At 42.7% G+C, this 22,681-nt stretch overlaps 1 protein-coding gene across 1 annotated transcript in view; it reads right to left on the bottom strand.

The window, feature by feature from the left end:
• Positions 1-2,834: 2,834 nt before the first annotated feature.
• Positions 2,835-22,681, bottom strand: part of LOC149782504 (uncharacterized) — a 44,674-nt gene continuing 24,827 nt past the window's right edge. The window contains exons 6-7 of the mRNA XM_089935148.1: positions 5,243-5,435; positions 2,835-3,353 (exon numbers count right to left, since the gene is read on the bottom strand). Of these exons, the coding sequence (XP_089791274.1) occupies positions 2,835-3,353; positions 5,243-5,435 (712 nt within the window). The remainder of the gene's footprint in view (positions 3,354-5,242; positions 5,436-22,681) is intronic.

Below are 22,681 nucleotides of genomic sequence, written 5' to 3'. Positions count from 1 at the left end.
TCAATATCATCGCTTTTTTTGTCTTTACCCTTGCTGAGAGATCTTCCGTAAATATCAACCATATTATCTTTAGGGTTATTTAAAATATTAAATCTTGCTGCGGTATACTCGTGCACGATTTTGTGAAGTGGTTTGGTTGATTTTGATAACGCGTCAAGTACATTAATTACTTCACGGCCTCATATTAGTGGATCTGTTAATGTTTCTGTTGGTAGCGTTGAGTACCAAACTGGAATTTGAAATCCGCTGATGTATTTTAGAAATTCAACTGGCGGTGCTAACCCATACGAATCGAAATAAACAATTACACATGGATCAATCGCGTAAGCAACCCAATGAGTTCCTGGACCATCGCTGTTATCAAGATTAATAATTCCTGCTTCTTTGGTATCCGGTTGGCTCGGTAAATGATCTCGCATAAAAACACCTCTGATTTTTTTTATTTTAAGTTGCTTAGCAGCATCGAGTAAATCAAAATCTGACATCAGTGCGAGAGGCGCTGCGTCTGTTAAAAACGTTTTGGGTACCATGAGGGCGAAGTTCTGGAAGTCTTAGACCCGCTCCTTTTTTATATCCCTTCCCAGTTGCTTTCTTTAATGCCATTCCAGCAGCGGTTCCAACAGTACCTAACGCGGCTGCTTTTGCAACAGCTGGGGCAGCAGTAGCAATTAATGCTGGTATCGCTGCGAGAAGTGAAAATATACCACCGGTTTTAATCAAGTTGAACTCCGGTTTTTGCTTTTTACGCTTTATTGAAATGTTTTAGTTGAGTTTTAGTCAACGATAACTTGTTTGGACCACCATCAGCAATTTGTTCACGCTTCAGTGTTATTTTTGTCCCGCATGCGTCGCGGTTTTTGATTGTAAATATTTCACCAGACCGGGAGTCAGAGTGACATTAACGTGACTATATGACATTTTTATAATTAACGCGGTTGGTCTAATTGTCTACATGTTTTCTACTGGTGCATCAATAACTCTCATTCGCCCACCAACACCTTCAAGTAAAATTGTTTAATCACTGAAGATAACTGCGACTGCTCTGTAATTAACACCACCTGATGTTCCAGCGAAAAGTAATAAATCGGGTACAGCGTTGTAAAATCTAACTGTGATATTTGTAAACCAATATCATTATTTTGATCACGTCCCATAAATGTCATCAAACGATGATATGCACGTGCTACATAATTATTCTCAAAATTTAACAATATATCTTCCGATGGTTCTTGATGTCCGTTTATTCTTAAAGATACTTCAGAGACACCAAGTTTGTCAAATATCATTAAATTGTGTTCTTGAGAGTTAAATCGTGCAACATCTTGAAGAGCAACAAAGATATGCCTTGGTGCAGAAACACCTTGCTGTGATGCTATATGCCATGTAAATGTACCGTCGATGGCATTTTGAACACTGAACAACATCACCGAGTCCATCTCCGTAAGATGCTTTATAGGTTGGTAATCGCGAATTTATCACCCTAACCGCTACAGGTCCACGGTGAGCATTATATATAATCATCTTATTTGTTATTCATTTATCTAATCGCGATATCAACTAGTCACTATGATAGTCATCAGCGATGTCATCAATGAATTTCCGATAAACATTAATATCCATGATACCGCCTTGAAATAATCGTCGGCAAATATCAGCTGCTTCATTGGTTATTTCCGGAGAATTATTTCCAGCTCGTTTACCCCCAATCGGAATTTCTAACCGTTGCACGTCATCGAGAATATTATTAGGACAAGCAATAAGACCACTTCCCAAACCACTACCATTAACACTAATGTCAGGCTCATCGTAAAAGTCTTCTTCTGTGGGTTCTCCATGCAATTTACGAAATTCTTTCACCTTTTCTTCTTCTTGTTGCTGTAATTTTTTTCTGTTTCCTTCCTCGTTTTTGTTTCTGTTCTCGCTTTTGTTCCCTTTCTTTTCGTTTCTGTTCTCGCTCTTGTTCTTGTTTTTGTTTCTGTTCTTGCATCATTTTATCATATTCGGTTACTCCTGATAAATATGTGGTATAAAATATTTCTCGTTTGTTTATTTGATCAACATTTTGATTTATTTTAAACACCCAATTAATCCATGTATCGCGACTTACATCTTCAACATATTCGAGTTTAAAAAAACTTGTTCTTGAAGGATAACTTCTAGCAGCAAACTCACCAAAATCGGCTATTTCACCAGATTTCATTGGCTGAATTCTTTTTATTATTTTTATACCGTCTTCAGTAAATTTCCAAAAAAAAACACTTCCATTTTTTCTCCCTTTTTTTGGTTCTTCACCAGCAGCACCTTCAGGTTTTTTTCTTCTTCTTTAGGTTGAGGTTGTGCGGCAGCCATCTCAGTTTAATTCTCGCTGCTCTTTTTCTCAATTTGCTCAGCGGGTTGTTTGGAAAGTGGAAGAAGACCTTCTGTAGCTTTTGCAACTCTTTCAGTAACCGCTGTAACAGGCTTAAACAATTGTTTTGCACCTGTTGCAAATTAAACTTGAGATTCTTGTCTTGCTTGTAATTTTTGTCTGACACTATCTCGTACGGCAAGAATTTTTGTATTGTCTTTAGTCGCTCTAGAGCTAATTTAGTGGTATATGCTTCACCTAGGTTAGCCATTATTGATATAATAATGATTTAATTAGCAGCAACGAAAGAACGCTGGCACCCGACGCGATCGCTGCGATTTTTTACGATAGGCTGGGTAGGTCCGATGACAGGGTTGTCTCATACCAGATACTGAGACAATCGCGATTTTCGAGGAAGGCTTATTTTGCGAAACGGAGAGTGAACCAATTAGAGCTTGTTCGCCCTCTCTGCTGCTATTTGTAGCAATTATTTGGCTTTTCTCTTGACCAATTGCGGGACTTTGGTATTAAAACTGAAAAATTTGAGCTTTGGTACAAACAAGACATTGTACTCAGGATCAGCTGTCAAATTCTCTACTGCAACATCGATATCGTATTCTTCAATTTTCCAGTGCAAGGCGAGAACAGTTGGGTGGAAATAACTAGGTCCATCATCTGATATTGGCCTGATGTACCTTAGGGCTCTGATATCGGTCTCTGAAATGTTTTCCCCTGGCGTGTTAGACGTGTATTTTCTTTGCATATTCTTCATGACGACCTCACAAACCTGTTTTCTCAGCCTGCTTGCATCTTCTCTTTTTTCCTCCTGCCCATAATTTTCAATGTCATGCAGTTCTTGATCAAGATTTCGATAGGAAATAAACGTCTCGGGAGTTTTTATGTCGTTTTCAAGTTCACTCAGGAAGGCCCGTATATGTCCATGCTTAAGGTTTTGTATTACAATAGGCTGATCCGGTATATATCTGACGTTGATTTCCTTCAATGTCTTAATCGGAAAAGAAACGTTGTTAGTATATTTTATACTTTCTTTTCATTAAATGATGTTTAGTGCTATGTTTGATTTGTGTGTCTGTATGCCAAAATAACATCAGCTAAAGAAGATATTTCAACGTCCATATTTGTCCTCTATAGGAGTAAGCATGCACTAGCCACACTGCCTTCTCCTGACGATGTATAGAAGTATTTTTCTGATCTATGTGAAAATCTCGAGTTTCTTTGTTCATAACTTTTGATGTAGATTACACTTCTTTGCAATATCTGCGTATACATTCACATCAAAATATCTTACGAACAACATTTTGGCTTCCTGCCTGTATGTAATGTATGTAAGCATGAATGCGTAGCCTGTTTGAGCAGTCTGGTAAAATTGGTAACGCTCTATTGTAAATATACAAGGAGTAAAGATGAATGGAATTTGTAAGCCTTGTGGGAGAGAAACCGTTTTTTTCAGGACAGTCGATTGAGTTGTTTATTAAACTGAAAACTGCGTATCTTTATAGGAATTATACGTGTATTTTTCTATTAGCAGTGTTCGCCGAATCTCGACGGAGTTGTTGAAACCCAAGTCATAACAGCGAGGGTTTTAACAAACAACATCAACAAGAAATTGTTTTATCTTTCTTATCTTAAAATGGACTGGGATGTTTTCGATCATCAGATGCAATTTAAAGTTTCCTCAGTGGAGGCAACGATCATATAGGATGGTTTCAATTAATCTTTTTTCTGGGGGACGCGAGCTCCCAAACAGTTGATGTTAAACGGTTGCTGTTCACGAGAGTCCCGCAAGAGAGCCAGCTTCAAAGGTCTGTTGAGAAGCAACAACTTTTGCAAATCTTTAATCATAATATATGTAATTTCTTAGGAACTGAGCGACAACCAGAAGTTTTGATAAATGCGGTAAATGACACAGATTATGGACCGTATTTTGATTGATAAACAAATTTGATGACAATATATCTCAGTTATGGTGGGACCGACAAGCAATTAAACCATAAGAATGATATTTAGGTTTACAGACAAAAAATGACAAACGTACATTAAAATTTCAGGACAGTTATTATGTTATTGTGCACCATATTTCATCGCAATGAAGCATTTCAAGAGTACTAAAATTTTAGTCTGGGTCACCAGGCCAGATTTTGCTTTCGTTATACTGCAATGGAAAGTCAAACTAGGACATGAGAAAAACAATCTAGCGAAGCATTCTAAACTTTGCTGCGGTAAGTGACAGACCGAATATTTACTAAGGTTTAAATGAATGAAAACACGTTTATCTCAATTATCACTTCTAAGGCAAAGAAAATCAGTTTTTATGTTAGGATGAATGTTGTGCGAACAATTTAACTGTATACAAGACTAGTGTCATTTTCACGTCATGTACAGTATATAAAAAAGTATCCACTTATGGAAAGAAACCGCAAAGGAAGCGTAGTTTTGTCATTTATTTATTTGCCCCCACGGATATCTGTCAAATGTATAATAGATACAATAAAAGCAAGCCGAAATAAAGCAACATTTATATTTAAGGTAATCACTAATGTTTTACATTTTTCGTTGATAACAAAACTAAATAATTGTAATTGCCTGTGTCTGGGCCCCGAGTGGCCGAGTGGTCTAAAGCGCTCACCGTTCCGGATCACTGCCATCTCCCCTCTGTCTGCGTGGGTTCGAGTCCAAGGCTCGGCTAGCGGCGGTACGTGGGAAAGCCTGCCAGGAGCTTCTCGTGGGTCGGTGGTTCTTCCCTGGGTTTTCCAGGGTTCTTCCTCCACCAGTTATACTGGCCGCCATGTATAGCCTATCTCGTGCTGAAATATGGCGTTAAACCCTAGAACAACAACAATTGCCGGTGTCGTGACATATATACTAGTAACAGACCTCATCCTCATCTGTTATGGCAGAATATTTTGTCGACGGTCTGTATTTAGCACTCATGTCTTTTAGAATCGCCTCACGGTCCTTATCGTGTCGAAGTGTTCGTTTTTCCTTCATAGCGGGATCAATGTGAAACTCGATCTCCTCTTGGACCAGATCTGCGTATTTGTCAATCTGTCCATTTTCTTCGAGATGTCTGAGCAATAATAGGAACAATTACCTTGCAGTATTAGAAGAATCAGTACTTATTTGGTGCTGTATGATATGTACAGCCAGCAGCAGGGAAGTTTAACAGGCCTTCGTGTACAGACCAAATAAAGCTTCCTACGAGAACGTTCTCCGTAGAAGCCTCAGAATTCAAAAATAAAGCCTTCTACGGAGATCAATTTTCGTGCATTTCAGACCGAGTGCATCGGTTGGTCGCGCCGGTGTGTTAGTAAATATAGCGTCCAGGACAGGAAAAATAAAATTTAGGGAATAATCTTTTGTGTTATATTTTTTGTTGCAACTTGGGGCTGCTTTGGCCAATTTTACGTCGCATTAAAATAATATACTTGAAAATAATATGAGTCGGAAAACTAGCACAGTTGGAGAGCCTCATTCTGCTAGATTAGCGCGAGAACAATTAGCGGCACTAAAGAAACTTATTCCAGTAAAAGAATTATTCAAGGAAAAGGTCCGAGCACACGAAAATGCAGAGCAGGAATTTACCGAGTTATCGTCGAAATTATTGAAGCCAGTTACCGAAGTAACCGAAAGAGTCTTTTTTGGCGACGAGGATGATCCGGATATCAGGAAACGTGGAATTCTTCCCGTGTTGAGAGGTATCGAGGAACATTCACGAGTATTACCGGAACGACTAGCAATACTAGCACAACAACACGGGCAACAACCAGGAGGAGGAACCCCTGCAATTGGTTTTAAAATAAGTAAAGGAAAACCTGGAGGAAGAAAACCACCTATAGGAAGAAAAGCGTTCCATCTCGAGAATTTAAGAGAAAATTTCACCGAGGAGGGATGGGGAATAATATCACAGCCGCTCTCGACGTTGTATAGTAATATAGATCAATTTGGTGAATTTGCGGAAAATTATTTTGATATTCGAAGAGGATATCTGACTGATATAGGGAAAAAAAGATACGCAAACCGTGAAAATTGGTATAATATGTTATATAAAGTTTACTCGGGAAAATCACAGGCGAGAGAAACGGAAGTAGTTAAGTGGGCCACCATAGGGACAATGGGACTTAGCATTAAAAACACCCCTGGGCAACTCTAGGGACAATGGAAATTTAACATGGAGAAAAACGCTGAGCCACTTTAGGGACAATGGGAATTTAACATAGAGTTTGGGTCTGTCTAGGGACAAGGGAAATTAACATGGGAATAGAGTTTGGGTTTGTCTAGGGACAAGGGGAATTGAATATGGGATTTTTTTTTTTTTTAAAGTTTTTTTAAATTTAAATTTAAATTTAAATTTAGAAGAGGGGTAGGCAATGGAAAGGCTATCTCTTTTCGAGAAATATGGCTGGCCCTGAAAAGGGCCTTTGGGTTTATGTTAATATTAATATTAACATAGATGGCATCTGTCACATCTTCTTCTTCTTCTTCTTAAACTCCTTCTAACTACCGGTCCATACACAAGTACCCTCTTGAGACATCCTTGTCTTTCTATGTAAACTCTCCTCATCCATTGACTAGTATCTGTCCTATCAACAACAGTCCACTTGGACCTGACATACATGAGCATGTCCGTCCTAAACATCATGGAAGACACAAGGGTGGATGACTCAATGAGCGGGTACAAACACAAACACACAAACACAAACACACAAACACAAATACACAAACACATACGCTAAGAAACAATAAACAGATCCATAATCTACTATCCACACAATCGTACGTGAGCGGGTACAAACACAAACACACAAACACAAACACACAAACACAAACACACAAACACAAATACACAAACACATACGTTAAGAAACAATAAACAAATCCATAATCTACTATCCACACAATCGTACGTGAGCGGGTACAAACACAAACACACAAACACAAACACACAAACACATACGCTAAGAAACAATAAACAAATCCATAATCTACTATCCACACAATTGTACGTGAGCGGGTACAAACACAAACACACAAACACAAACACACAAACACAAATACACAAACACATACGCTAAGAAACAATAAACAAATCCATAATCTACTATCCACACAATCTTACGTGAGCGGGTACAAACACAAACACACAAACACAAACACACAAACACATACGCTAAGAAACGATAAACAAATCCATAATCTACTATCCACACAATCGTACGTGAGCGGGTACAAACACAAACACACAAACACATACCCTCACACTATCTTAAAAAAGAGTTAGTGTTTATATTCACACTACTCTACCTACACATTGGCAAATTGATGGTTATTTCTTTTCTAGAGTATTGGGTAGCCCTGAAAAGGGCTGTTTTTTTGGAACTTCATGGACACCTGGTTAATGGTGGCACCTTCCAGGCCTGGCGCCACATACACATCTTATCCCCCAGTTACTTTTTACTTTTTTGGGGGAGAGAGCAGAGGCAGGATATGTCGCTTCAGAATCCCAATTTTCGCTCTCTGGGATTCTGAAATTTATTCTTCTTCTCTTCTTTTCCTTCTCCTCCTCCTCTTCTTTGTTTCTTCTCTCCTCCTCTTTGTATCTTCTTTCCTCTTCTTCTTCTTCTTCTTCTTCTTTATATCTTCTCTCCCCCTCTTCTTTTTTTCTTCTTTCCTCCTCCTCTCTTATCCTTCCCTCCTCCACAATGGCTTCCGCGGCCAGTTCATTCAACAGGCGCCTGGCATATTCCAGATGCACATGAAGTTCCAACAGTTTAGACAGTCTCGTGTTCATTTTTGGTGTTGATCAATCAACAAGGGTAGCTAGACTGCCCAGCGAGTTTCAATTTATAGTGAAAGCGCGGACGTGAAGGAAAACATCCCCCTAAAAAAACATAAAATTGATGTTACCTACATCATGACCAAAAACAACAACGCGCGGACCTAAAAGAAACACTCACTCACTTTTTTATGCTACCCATCACTATTTTAAATTTTTTTATAAATCACTTCAATAGACTATCCACATACGCAAAGCAATCCAATCTAACTCCAAATATACACCTCAAACACCAAAAAAACATGATTTTAATCTACTATTCATACCAACTTACTTAAGCACTTACTAACACACAAACACATACCCTCTCATTTTTTAAAAAAGAGTTAGTGTTTATTTTCACACTACTCTACCTACACACATTGGCAAATCGATCGTTGTTTCTTTTCTAGAGTACTGGGGTAGCCCTGAAAAGGGCTGTTTTTTTTGTTTGCTATGGCATTCTTTTTTTAGTTTCTAAGAATGCGATGTCCTCTGAGGATAGACTTTCTGGCGATAGGTCTGCTTCTTCGGAAAGAAAAGAAGAACTCTTTGGTGTCGATACGGCAATCGACAAAGCCTCTGTCAGGTTCAGGTTGCTGCTGCTGCTGCTGTTGTTGCTGCTGTTGCTGCTGTCTCTGAAGTCTGTACTTCTCTGTCCATTCTTCTTTCTCCCTGTTCATTTCTTCTCTGAAGAGCTCTTCTATCAGGTCTTCAGTGATTTTTAACATTCTCACATTCTCTATTTCTTCTGGCTTCGATATCAGACTGTGTCTGACCCTATGCAAATTCACGTAGGCTTCGTTGAGTTTAGCTAGTTTGGAGCACATCTTCTTAGGAGGATGAGTCGACAATGGATGGTTAGACTGGAAACAACCCGGTTCTTAAAGTCAAAGCGCGGACGTGAAGGAAAACATCCCCCACACGGTTTTTGAGTCGCAACGTTTAGTGAGTGTCATGAGAGGGATAGTAAGAAATGAAAGAGCATCAATCCAACATTCTTATAGCTAAACAAAAGACAAAGGCATTTTTTTCAAAACACAACATTTTTTATTCAAAAATCACTTAACACTAAACAACAACTCTAACATTTTTAACAATAATCCAACATCATAACATCAAACAATTTTTTTCAAAACACAACATTTTTTTCCACAGTCTCATCACATTCCATCTTTAAAGTTTCTCCACTAGGTAAAGAGGGATAACAGTCTTCCATGGTTTCTAGTAATCTAGGATGACTTCTCTCAAACTGTTGATTTCTATGGTATTATCGAATTCTGCATACAGGATGACGTTCACCGTTTCATCAGGGTCTCGGTCTTTAAACTGATTTTCCACACGAATCTGGCCGGATTTTATAGGGTGGAAATGTCCCTCGTCTCTGCCTTGGTCTGGAGTGAAATCGAAAGCCCACAAAGCGTAGCCTCCTGCATAATCCTCGTACGTAATGCCGTGACTGGTATTGGTTCCTAACTGTCCGGTGGCTTCGTACAGGGACAAGTACGATCTCAAGTAATTCTTCTTGGTAAAGTCATGTTCGAAAGGTCGGGTACACAAGGTCTTGCGATCGCGACTGACTTCGATTTTGGACACGCCAAAGTGTTGAAAGTAGAAAGGATTTTTTTCGGCAGCTCCGTTGAAGGCTGTATTCTCGACGATACCAACGATCAAACGTTTGGGTAACTGTCCTTGGAACAGATGATCTTCCATCATGGATCGCTGTCCCTTGGGAATGGTGAAGGTTTTCACTTCCACGCGTCGTATGGGATACTTGGCGGTCGTTCTGCTCAACGTCTGACTGATGTCGTTTCCCACTTTAGGTAACACTTCCACACGGCGTACGTAGAGTCTGGCTTCTAGGATTTTGGTTTTGTAACCGTCACTATCAGCCATCAAATGGAAAGCGGCACTGCTACGATTCAGTCTCAGGCGGACATCCACCCCGTTCAGCAAATACTTTTCTTGCAACCACATGTCCAAATGCAAACGATCCATCAGTTCTAAACTTGTGTCGGCTCCCGTGATTCTCTTTCTTCGTTCTACAAATCCATCATTGTTGTCTTTCTTTTCATCAGTTTCCAATATTTCAAACTTGGTAGGTTCGTCAGCTTCCCATACCACACAGGCATTGAGATGAGTGTTCTTGGCATCTATTCCGTACGTCAAGAGATTTTCCAGGTAGGCACGATAAGGGTAAGTATCCATGCTGCTACTGACCAGTTTCTTATTCAAGTACAAGTCCACTCCACTGAACAAGGAATGCATGAAATTGTTGACGGGAGCTACTGCTTCATCGTCTATAGCACCTCCAGTCTTATCTAGAATTTTGACTTTCAGGTACAAGTAACTGCTATTCAGATCTATGTAATCTTCGGGCTGTCCTTTGATTTCAAACTCGATGGGAGCGGAATCGGTCAGTGAGGAGACGGGGTGAAATTCCACCCACTGGGATTCTTGCATGGTCATCATGGTATGGGGCATGGCAAACAGATCCAGTTCCGTCTTGGAACAAGCGCAAGATTCTCGGTGCATCATTTTTTTGTCTCTTTTCTCAATAATCGAAAACGTTTAAGTCTCGAACGGTTCTTCTTTTCTTGGCCTTTCTCGCTTAAAGTCTGGTGAAAGGGTGTTTTCTTCGTCGTCTCTTTCTGCCTTGTCCTTGCTGAATGCCTGACTCGGTAGCGTGCAGGGCATTTATAGGTGTTTCTCGTTGGCCTAAAATGTCTTTGCCCGTTTGCAGCAAGACATTTTTGCCTGCCCTCATGAAGGCTTCTTTAGGGTTTTGTTTGTCGATGATGACATTTTGGAGAAATTCTTTGCCTTGCGTCAGTGCCGCATCTTTCAAGGCGTGCAATCCGCGTGTCACCATCGGTTTCAACACCGGGGCCACCGAACGAAAGGCCGATTTTAACATGTCTCCTAAGCCGTGTCCTCGCTGTCGAGCAACCCCTCGGTACACTGGATACATGACTTAAGATTCGTGAGAGAACCGTTTTCGAAAATTGAGTTTCACTGTGACTATTCCTTTTGTGAATGGAATATTTTGTCCCAAATCTCCTTGCTGACCGGCAAATAGTGAGGATGGACAAATTCGCGGTGGACGTGGTAAGTGTTTCCACCTTCCTCGTCAGTGTTCGTGGCAGAATCCACTTTGAAAGGAATGACACGCAGTAACGGTACGGAGGTGTCCCACCACGTTGTACTCCACCACATCGGAATACACGAACATCAAATTCAGTCCTTGGTTCAGTTCTACCGGGGCATGAAATAACTTGCTAAAAGACTCGTTGTCGTAAACGATGGGTAATTCGTTTTTCTTGAGCATGGTCTTTCTCATGTCCATGTCTCCGCCCAACATGTCAAACAATTCAGGACAAAATAAAATGGACAGGATTTTACTCCGTTCAAATTTCATCAAGAAGCGACGAGCTGCTTTGTGGTACTCCATGGTGACACTTTTGTTGACATGCTCCAAAGCTTTCAGAAACACGACATTAAACCTGGAGGCTATGGTGCTGACCAAATGTTGACCACTAAAATAATAGCCTGGGGGAATGAACAAGTGATAGGTGGTGTACTTTTGTGTACGGGTTTTCTTGTCATATTTGACATTGCTATCCATCCACTGTTGCATTTGCTCGTCATGAACTTCCACATCAAAAAAATTTTGATTGGGAAGGACATTGAGGACTTGGGTCGGGTGAATCATTTCTACTAAAGCCACTTCCCAATGGGCTTCGTGATCTAACTGGATGGCTTGAGGTAATTTGGCCGTGTAACAGCACAACGTGTTCTTGGGAAACACCTCCATGGAACTGTCACTGGGTAAAGTTAAGTAAAATTGTTTTTGGTGACTCATAATTCCAGAGTTCTGTGGCTGTCCGAGGGGTTACTGAACGTCAGAGGCGTGTCTCCGTCTAAAATGGGGTTCTGGTTGTGATTGAAGTGGTGACTGGCACTGGCACTGGACACAAGGTTCCCGGGTTTTCTGTTCGAGGTGAATTTCAGGGAGGGATTAGGAAGCAGGTAACCGATGCAACTGCTCAATAAAATGGTCCACAATTGTTTGTCTCCTTGTTGCAAACTCAAATTGGCGATGGCTGCCCCGATGACACAATACACCACGAAGATTTGGCAGAAAAAGACGATTTGCGTTTTAGGCACACGTTCTCCACACCACACCCACAAGGATTGTTTTTGTAAATCTTGCACAGAAGAACTAGGTGAAGGAGGAGTGGTCGACGTAGCTGCGTCTGCTGTGTGAAAGGGCATGATGGTCACTTCTTTTTATAGTCGATGACTTGCGAAGCGTCGATCCAAGAATCGAAACTGGGTGGATATCCTTTCCAATGTACTTTGACTTCTTTGACACGTCGTTTGCCCACTTTACGGGTTCTGCGTTCGAGAATGCTTTCGATGTCGTACACGTCGTCTTCTTTTTTGGTGGCACGTTGTAACTCGGGCAAATAAAACGTTCCTTTGAGCACTTCTCCGTTCATGTCTTCCAATTTATAGACGGTAGGATGACGGCCATGCACTCGTCCAGTGACGCGAAACAATTCGGTCGTCCAGTTAGGTAAGTAACCTTTGTCGAAAGTGCGTTTGGTTTTGCCAATGCGCACCCAATCTCCTACGACCAACATTCCACTTTTCTCGGGGACAGCCCTCGTCGGGGACGTACCAAACAGACGCTCAAACACCAACACTTCGTTGTCGGGAGTCACGTCTTGCGGGGCACGTCCGATGCTTCGATGGTAAGATTGGTTATACGCTTGCACCAGGTGCGGTAAGATGTCGATGTACTTCAGAGTGTGGTGATGCGTAAAATATTTCCACATGCGTTCTTTCAAAGTGCGTTGAAAACGTTCCACGATGCTGGCTTTGGTTTCGGGATTCTCGGTGGTAAAAAAATGAATGTCACGTTTCTTTAATTCTTTTTGGAAAGCTTGGTTCAGAAATTCGGTGCCTTTGTCCGTTTGCCATCGAAGAGGGTGACGACCGCTTTGTTTCAACACCCGTTGCAGGGCTCGCACTAACTCGCTGCTCGATTTGGAAGTCAAGGGCACGACCCAGGCAAATTTGGAAAAGACGTCGATGACACAAAACAAATATTTGTAGCCACGATTGTAGCTGGCCAAATGAGAGACATCGGCTAAATCGGCTTGCCATTGATGATCGATGCCTTCCACTCGGGTGCGACTTCTGGCAAACTTGCGTCGAATGGGTTTGTGTAAAGTGTAGGTAGCTTGTTCTTGTAACCATCGTTGCACTTGAGGTAAACGGAGACTTTTCAGTCGAGTTTTGGCAGCACGATACAATTTTTGAACTCCTGCGTAACCTGCAGGATGGGAGGGATCGTAGTAAATGCTGGCTAAAACTTTTTCCATTTTTTTGTGTTGGTTGGTGTGTTAATAAGACACCCACTCTTGGAGGATGCTACTCTTTTTCTCTTGGGGTATTTTCTTGGATTGCAATGCTTTGCGTGTGCGGCCAGCAATAGGTGTCGAAGAGGAGAAGGATGTCTGAGCGGGGGATATCGGTTCTTGTTTCACTTCTGTCTTCACTTCTGTCTTCACTTTCTTTTTCTCTTGTGATGAAGAAGGGGTGGCTATCATCTTTTAAATCCATCCAATTCTGGAGGTAGGTGGTGTTGTTAACTTGCGTACTTTTTTTGGTGAAGTTTGAAACCCTTCCTCCTCTTCTCCTTTTCCTGTCTTGGTCACGGGTACTGGTGGTACTGGTACTGGTACTGGTACTGGTGATGGTGCTGGACTTTTCATCAAGGTCTTAAAATCTTTCAGAGTGGGTAGAGCTGTTTCGTCTAAAGCTTTCTGGTGAAAGAGTTGCAGGCGTTGCAAGAGTTGACCGTACTTTTGCGATTTTTCTGTTTCGGACAAATCTTGGCGATCCATCAAGGACTGCAATTCGTGTTGTAACTGGGACATCTCGCTCAAATGGGGATTGGGAGGTAAATGCGGGGTGTGTTGTTCTTGCCACCGATGGTATTCCATCCATCGTTTGTAAGGCACTAAAGCTAGTTTTCGTCCTTCCATGGGGTTGTCAGGGGTCGATTCTGAGATCTTGGGACTTCCGAAGGCCTTTTTATCTTGCTCCCACCAGTCCTCCCAACATGGTTCCCAAGACTCCTTTCAGTATGGGGCCTAACAAGAGAGGTAAAATACCTCCACGTTGCACTAACATCTTCTTTTTTTGACGAATGGGAATTTTCTTTCGAACCATTTGGCGAAGAACGTGACGATGTTTGCTTAAGCATTGTTTCTGGTGTTTGGACAAAGGGATCGTGCCTTTCAAAACGTTCAAACAACATTCGCACACGGTATCGATGACCTCTTTGGAGGCTGTTTGAATGAGTTTTTTTCGTAGGGGTGGAGAAGCTTTGGACAGGACAGATAACATGTCCCCATGTTTGGCTAAACGTGGTGGCAGTCCTTTCCTTTTCTTTCCTTGGGGTTTTCTGGAGGGTGACATCTTTGAGTCTTCAGGAGCACCAAAAAAAAAAACACTGATACCCGACTTGGTCACAGGCCTTTTTTATACTGGAACGCGTCGCCACTGATTGTCTTGACGTCGTATCAGTTTGAGGACAGGCATGACACGTCGTGCAGGGGTACGTAACGGACTAAATCGAGCCAGTTCTTGCTTGGACAAATCCAGTAAACTTTGTAACATGCCCGATCTTTCTTGAACTTTGATTTTGGGAGAAGGTACTTTGTGAGCAGCAGCCACTGCCACTAAATTGGAAGGTCCTGCCACTGGGGAAGTTCTTTTGGGGGTCATCAACGGAGAAGTTCTTGGTGTGATCAACATCTCCAAGTACTCTTCAGTTCTGGGTGTCATTAACGGAGAAGTGGACAAACGTGAAGCTGCCGGAGACGCAGTCACCGCCGTGGCAGGTCGTGGTTTGCGAGTGTAAGGTTGCGTCCTGGCCGAAGTGCCTCTCTTGCGACTAGTTTTCTGTGGACTTTTCTTTTTCTGGGGGCTTCTTTTCTTTTTCCGGGGTGGTGGTGGTGTCTGGTCAGAGGAGGGTCCTGCCACTGGAGAAGTTCTCCTTGGGGACCTGGTCTTTTTCTTCTTGGGGCTTCGTTGGACTTTTGTCTTGGGGATAACTTTGGGGGTATTAGGATCCCATCTTAAGAGTGAGCGAATGATGACCCCTCCTAGAGTACCGCTCCCTCCAGGTTTCAAAATGATTTGTTTTTTGGTTTGAGTGTCGATGCGGGGATCGGCCAGTTGGACCAAAGCGACTTTGTTTCGATCGAAAAAGCGTTTGGTTTGATGAGGAATCTGAATGATTCCTTGGAGTAATTGACGTGCCGTCACCGTGAACCATCGTAAGACTTCTTTGAGACTAGCTTCTAAGACACGAGCTCGTGTTTGTGGATCTTTTTCTCGACTGATGCCATACAAGGCACGAATCAATTTGACGGGAAGATGCGACTGAAGGGACGTCATGTTCGCACTGAGAGTGAGACAGACGAAAAAGGGTCTGAGGTTTTTATAGATTTTTTTTATGGGGAGTGAAATGAAGTCGAGGACGGAGACGTGTACAGGACAGGCCCTCCGTCTTGGCACTAGTGGTGAAACAAGTGGGTACGAAATCGCAAATCCTCAGGAGTCGTAGGTTTCAAATCGACGAGTAAATAGGCGTGTGGCGTTTGAGTGGCATCGTCGTACACCTGAGTCAGCCAAGGCGTTCCTAACTGTTTGGCTAAGACTTGCACTTGCGATTTATCTCGAGGGCTTTTAAACAAGACCACGTAATGCGCATTGAGACTGATGGTGCGATGGGCTTTACTTTGTTGAAACAAATTTTGGGTGATGTAAACGACACTGGCATTACGGTGATGCCCTTTGCGCGTGAACCACAGTTTAATTTCTTCTTCGTCTTCTCCTAACATGTCGTCGAAAATGACCAAATGGGTTAAACGGGAGTCAGAGACGATGCCATCGTCTTCTTTAGGAATGCCTTCCACAAACACGATGGAATCGCCTTGACTTTCTCGCAAGAGGCTGTACGCCGATTGCCACTCTTTGTAACACCACACGATTCGTTGAGGTGGTCGATCGATCAAATGATGTTTATGTTCGATGAAACGTTCGACGAATTCGGTTTTGCCTGAACCGCTAGGTCCAGCAATGAGCATGTTAAAGGGATGGCGAAGATACAAAGCCTCCCAACTGGCACGATCTAAGTGTTCGTCGATGACTTTGACAGTAGAGGAAGAGGGAGCAGAGACAGCAGAGGTAGCCATGGTGTGAGAAATGTCACTTGTGACACGAAAAACAAACAAGACAAGAGTTTATATACTTTTTCAGAACACGTTTATTGAATGTTTCAAACATGAATACGAAAGACAAAAATGCATAAAAGCCAAAGGCTTAAGTACAAGAATAAAAGGCACATGATAGCCATGAACGTGGAATAAACACAAGTGTCTGTACAACATGCTTTGGGTAAAGTTCTAACCAGTTCTATAGTAGGGGTAAGGTCACACAAGTGTCCTCCCGAAAGGGTCTTTCAGGCCTGTCCACGACAGTCCTGTCCTGGGTGACGGGTTCTTCTGGCACCGTCACTAACACAGGTTGAAAAGTAACATTTTTCCTTGAATAACTCACGTGCATACTGGGCCACCTCTTGTGTCCAAGCCTCAAAACCCTGGTCTCGGTGATGTCCAACATTTGACCAATAACCAATCTGGTTTCTTCTTCGTCAGCGGCATGGTAAGTTACTTCAATGGACAATGAACTATCGATCTTGCCTAGGGTTCTTTTTCATATACAGACCAATACCGACGTGACCGTACGGTAAGGTGAAGTGATTGGGAAGTCGCACTCGCTTCTGGTATACAATTTGATAGACTTTTTCCAAGGGTCGACTGACGATGTGGTGAGTGGGTAAACGTACAATCTTGTTCGGTTGATAGGTGGTCACTTTAAAGTTTCCATCCTCTCCCGATTGCAAGGCTTCTTTCAATACCCCAAAGTTGACCACTCGACTGGTACGATGATTCAGAGTCAGTCTTTTCACTTTGCACGTCGTGTGCACTTCTCCTTGTTTGTCCCGGTATTCGTAGCCGTAATTTTTGGGACCACCACAGACGAAAATTAGAATCTTGTCGTCGGGATGCTCGTCTGTCCAGGCTCCTAAACGGTCTCCTTCGATGTCAGGGTGCTGTTGAATCGGGTGATGGATGTAAATGCAACTGTCCGTGTCAAAGTACAGGACGCGTTCTTCTAACAGTTCTAAAGCTTCGTACAATTTTAAGCGAGCATGAGCTGTCACGTAAGCCGCAATGATGACGTTTCCAAAAGGGTCGTCTTGTACAAAGTCCAGATCTTCTTCGTAATTGACCAAGATCAAATCCTCGCGAACGACGTCCACGTGTTTCATGTATTTGGTTTTGTCGTGAATCATCTGGAAGTAGCGGGAAGGTTCTGTCAAATATTCCGTCTTGGGTAAACACGGTCGTTGTGCCATTTTACCCCACAAGCAATTTAACATCACTTTGGCAAACGATCGCCTGCCTTCGTTTTTTTCGATGTGGTCTAAAGAGATGCCTTCTTGTGCGTACTATTTCTCTTTGAATTGTATTTGGTCTTCGGGAGTGTGACACCAGGAAGGATAGCCGCTGGCTTCTTGTTTCAGTTTCAAAAAGGCATCCACGTAGTCGGCGAAAATGCCTTTCTGAGTAGGGTCACCCTTGTGGTACTGTTGTGTCTTGGGAAAGTGGCAAATTTCGTACACTTCTAACAGTTGGTATCCCATGTCCAGAGCTTTGAACAATTCCACGCTGACCCAGCTTCCCGTCAAGGCACGTTCTTCCTGGCTGTGATGGCAAGGTTGGTCCTGGTTGCACGTTTCGGCACAAGTACGGCACAAGGGAAACATCAGTTTGCCTTGACAATGGTGAGGTAAGACGGGATGGTATAGGTCCGTGGGAGGCAAAACTTTACACTTGATCAAGCCTTCGTATTGTCGAATGTTTTTCAGGTCGATGTGTTCCGTGAACAATTGTGGGTGCCCTACAGGAAAGCGACAATATTTGCACACGTAGGGATACAGCGAACACACGTCCAAGTATTTGATTTCTTCTCCTTTCTCTTCGTCGGCTTGGTACAGCAAACAGGTGGCATTGGTCCTTCCTCCGTACAAACTATCCCTCGGGTTCAGCGGGTCCATGAACTGGTAACTTTCCACGAGGCGTTTAAACTCGGGATCGGTTTTCATACGGTGATCGTACTCGTGTTCCCACATTTCCACCACTTGGTATCCTTGCTGTTCTAACTTTAGGCGTCGCTGACAAGTGTCCTGGTACAAGTCTTCCATGGTTCGTTGCAAAAACTGATTTTTAGTGTCACGGTCAGGGTAACAGACGGGACATCCGTGAAATAAGCAACCGTTAAACTCGTACACAATCTTGGGGTTTTCTAAGTCCCAGCCATCTACCGAATACGTTCCGATGGTCTTTTCGCCTCCTCCGTTGCGGGCATGCTAAATCCATTTGTCTTCCTTGTCGCACAAGTAATGTAACCAACGTAGGGCTTTGACCGAGTATTGACGCTTGACATAGTGGGTCGTTTGAGGACTGATGACAGCCACGGTGTTTTCAGGCATGAATCGTTGGCGGTACACTAAGGAACACGCTTTGGCAATGGTGCAAGCTTCTTTCAAAGGATCGACCCCTCCGTGTTCCATGAACAGTTCTCGAAATTTTCCACAGCAACGCCGTAAAATGTCCACGTCGGAACGACAATACTTTAACATTTCTTCCTGAAAGTCGAAAGGGTCCGAGGCGTGAGCTTGGTACCAAGCGTAGAAAGCTTCTCGTTGTTCGGTACGCATGTTGTCGGGGTCATAATAGTGAGCCTCAGGCAAATGGGGTAGAACAGCATGTTGATTGGCTTCCGTATTGAAAAAGTGTGGAAAGTACCCTTTAGCCATTTCTGTCATTCCAAACGTTTTAGGCATTCGGCTCAAAGGCATGGCCAAGTAACTCATCGAATCTTTAAACTGTACTTGTCCCACTTGCATGAAAATGATTTTGGCTCCGTTCAAAATCACTTTAGGACGTTCGGTGCCATGTTCCGTATAGTACCTCAAAAGAAACTGTCCATCGTATCCGGAGAAATTGTGAGCCATCACCGTGGCATGACGATGACAATCTCCGTAACGTTCGATGTCCTCTTGGCTCCACGTCTTGTCGATGGGGTCTAAGACCCATCGGGCAAAATCGGCTAACGTGTTTGGTCCCCGAAAGATTTTTTCACGTCCTCCAGGAATCTTGCTGCAGTGAGGGCAATGACTGAAGATAGGTTCTTGAATGCACTTCTCGCACGCTCGATGAGCCACGCAGAAATTAGGGATGTGAATGCCAGTCTCTTGCATGCATTCGAAATCGAAAAAGATGAAATTGCCTTTCTTCTTGTGACCGTCCTCTTTCTCTGGTGGGGGTTGGTATTTTTGCACGTAACATTCGTGTTCCAAGTCCACGATGTGGTGACAAATGTGACATTTTTTCTTTCCTCGACATACGTGTGCCTTGGCATTGTTGGTACGTATGCCTTGTCTACACGTAGGGCACAATCTCAGGAGTTGACAAGCACATTTCTTCTGTGAACCTTGTGTTTTCAAATGTTGTTGGTAACAGGTAGGGCTGACAAACGTGCGCAGACAAGTCGAACAAGGCACTGGTTCTTCGCTCAGACAGGGTGGAGAGGCCAAACATCCTGGGCATTTCCATCCACAATGCTTGTGTTGCTCTCGATTATTATAACCATAGTCACATTTCTCACAGTAATATCTGTATCCCAGGAATCCGGTGATACTGGTAATGGTATCGAAATGGTCATCGTGATGATAAACATGAATGTATTTTCCATCCTTAAAGTCTTGGCCTCGAAACAACAGAGACCCGCGCATTTCTTGAGGGTGCACTTTCAAGGTGTAGCGTGGAGCTAGGGCATCTTGCAATTTTTGCATCTCAGGAATGCCACAGGGTGTGTCTTTGGACAGGCCAGCTTGCTGCAACAGGAGTTCTGCTTCGTTTCGTTGTTTGGTTCGGTTCGATTTTCGAATGTTCTCCCAGGTTCTTTTCCATTCTGTCGTGTCGTTCTTGTTGGCATAGGTTCGTCCCACCACGATGGCACGGGCTAAACACATCTGGTCATGAGGATTGTGAATTTGGACAAGACTACGCTTAATGCTGCGAAGCTCGTTCACCAATAACATCTTTTTGCGTCCTGTCCCTTGAGGAAGAGAGACGTGGGCCATTTTCAGTGTGGCTTTACCATCGGTGATGTCAAACTGGTCATTAGATTGTTGTACGTGTTGAATCTTGTCCATGATTTTGGAAGGGGTTAGTTCTGCAGGTCTGCTAAACTCGATCCAAACAGGGGATTTCAAACCGTCGTGATCTATGGATAGAGTCAAGCGATCGTCTTCTTTGGGTTGACATTGTCGCTTGAGTGCGGTGAGCAAAGAATCCCACATCTCGGTGATGAACCCTTCTGCTTTCTCCAAGGGTACGTCGGCCTTGAAATCTTTAAACTTCACCGTGTAGGTGTAAGCCGTGGTTCTAAATTTTCTAGAGGAGCGCTCTTCCGTCTCTCGAATGGAATAGTATTTTTCAGGGTTGACTAAGGGTGACGAACTTGGTTTAGAGGTTTCAAATTCTGGTTTACTCATGTCCTCTTCAAAATCACTGGCATGAATTTGTGCCAAGATTTCAGCCCTGGTACGAGGCGATAGATCACGTTTCTGCCTCTTACTTTCTTCTTCTTCTTTCTTCTCGAATGAATGGGATCGTTTCATCTTGAGTGCAAAACGTCAAATGACTCAAGTTTAAACACCATAGACTAATTTATAGTCTTGGCAAACCAGCGTATATAAAAAGGGTGTGTGTCTTGTCCTTTCACTATTCATTTCACTCTCAAGCTGAGCACAACGATGGAAGAGACTACCCAGATGGAACGTTTCGTCAGAGCTTTGCCAGGGGTCATTAGAAAATTCTTTTCAGACCAGCCGACGGACTACTCTCCTTCCTTTCGAGATAAAAGTCAAGATACTTGCTATATCTGTCAGAAGAAAGGGCATTGGTCTTCAGAGTGTCCAGACCGTCAAAAAAGAACAAAAACAGGGGCTAAAAAAGACAACAGTCAAGATACCTGTTATTATTGTAAAGAAAAAGGACATTGGTCTCCAGATTGCCCAAAAAAGAAACAAGAGGAGTCAGAAGAAAAGAAGGATTCTTCAAAAGAAGAGAGGGATTCTTCGGAAGAAGAGAGGGATTCTTCAGAGGAAGAAGAGGAAGAAAGAAGACAATTCTATTTAAAAGAGGCAAAGAAACAGGAGAAGAAAAGAAGAAGGGAAGAAAATGAGGAAAAAACGGTGAAGAAATTCAAAAAACAGAGAGACTAAATAATGAAAAAGAAGAAGTGTACGAACTTTTTAAAGTGTTCTGTGGTGAATTGTGAATTGGATTGTAAAAAAATGGATAAAAGAATACATTAATGATATAAGGTAAGTGTCTTTGAGTTTTGATTTTAAAATAAGAAGCTACACTCACGCACTCATACACAGACACGTACTATAAGGGTAAAATGGGTGGGTTTATTTCTGAGTTATTGGCAAATTGAAATTGTATTTCTTTTCGAGAAATGTGGGTGGCCCTGAAAAGGGCCTTTTTTCTTTATGGTGTAGGAGTGAGTTTAACCAATCAACTTTAACTGCCTTAAGCCTTTGCCACGGCCAAGGCCTACTTCTGATGATTGGGTTGAAATCACTAAGGGTGGTACGACAGGCTTAGTCACAGGGTTGGCGTGTTTAGCTCGGGAAGGTCGTATTCTCTTCGGTCGTGATAAAGAAGTCTGATACATTTGTTTCAGACTTCTTAACTGCGCTAAAATGTCCAACAGTACCGTAGCCGTTTGATTTTCACCCTCTTGTTTCTTTGCTGCTACTTCTTCTTGCTGTTGTTGCTGTTGTTTTTTTCTTACCTCTTCTTGTTGCTGTTGCTGTTGCTGTAGGAGAAAAGCTTGTTCCGCTTCCTTTTGTCGTTGCATAAATTTCTCCAATTCTTCTTTCTGTCTCTGTCTAAAATTCTCCACTTCCGGTAATGAAGAAGGTAACGAAGGTTCCGGAACAAATTCTTGCGAGGTAAGAAAATCCACAAAATCCCAATGTACCTCTTCTGAAAGTAAGTCCAGGTTCCCTTGGGCAGTCTCCCCTGCTGGTGCACCCCAATGGATCGTTTTCTGAGTTTCCGTCATGTTGAATCACTGTCGCATAGATTGACTGCACACAAGCGCTAGCGAATCTATATAGACCAACTGACGTCACAGACTACTCTCTTCGGATTGGATGCGGGCTGACTGAATTTTGTAACGCGTGTTTGGATTGGTGAATGAACTCAATCCGTTTCAATCCTGCCTCTACCTATAAATAAGCGCAGTTCAGTGCATTGATTCACCTGTTCTCG

The sequence above is a fragment of the Sinohyriopsis cumingii genome, chromosome 15 (genome assembly GCF_028554795.1).
Source record: "Sinohyriopsis cumingii isolate HCF-2022 chromosome 15, ASM2855479v2, whole genome shotgun sequence".
Taxonomy (NCBI): Eukaryota; Metazoa; Mollusca; class Bivalvia; order Unionida; family Unionidae; genus Sinohyriopsis; species Sinohyriopsis cumingii.
This window is presented reverse-complemented; position numbering and strand designations above follow the sequence as displayed.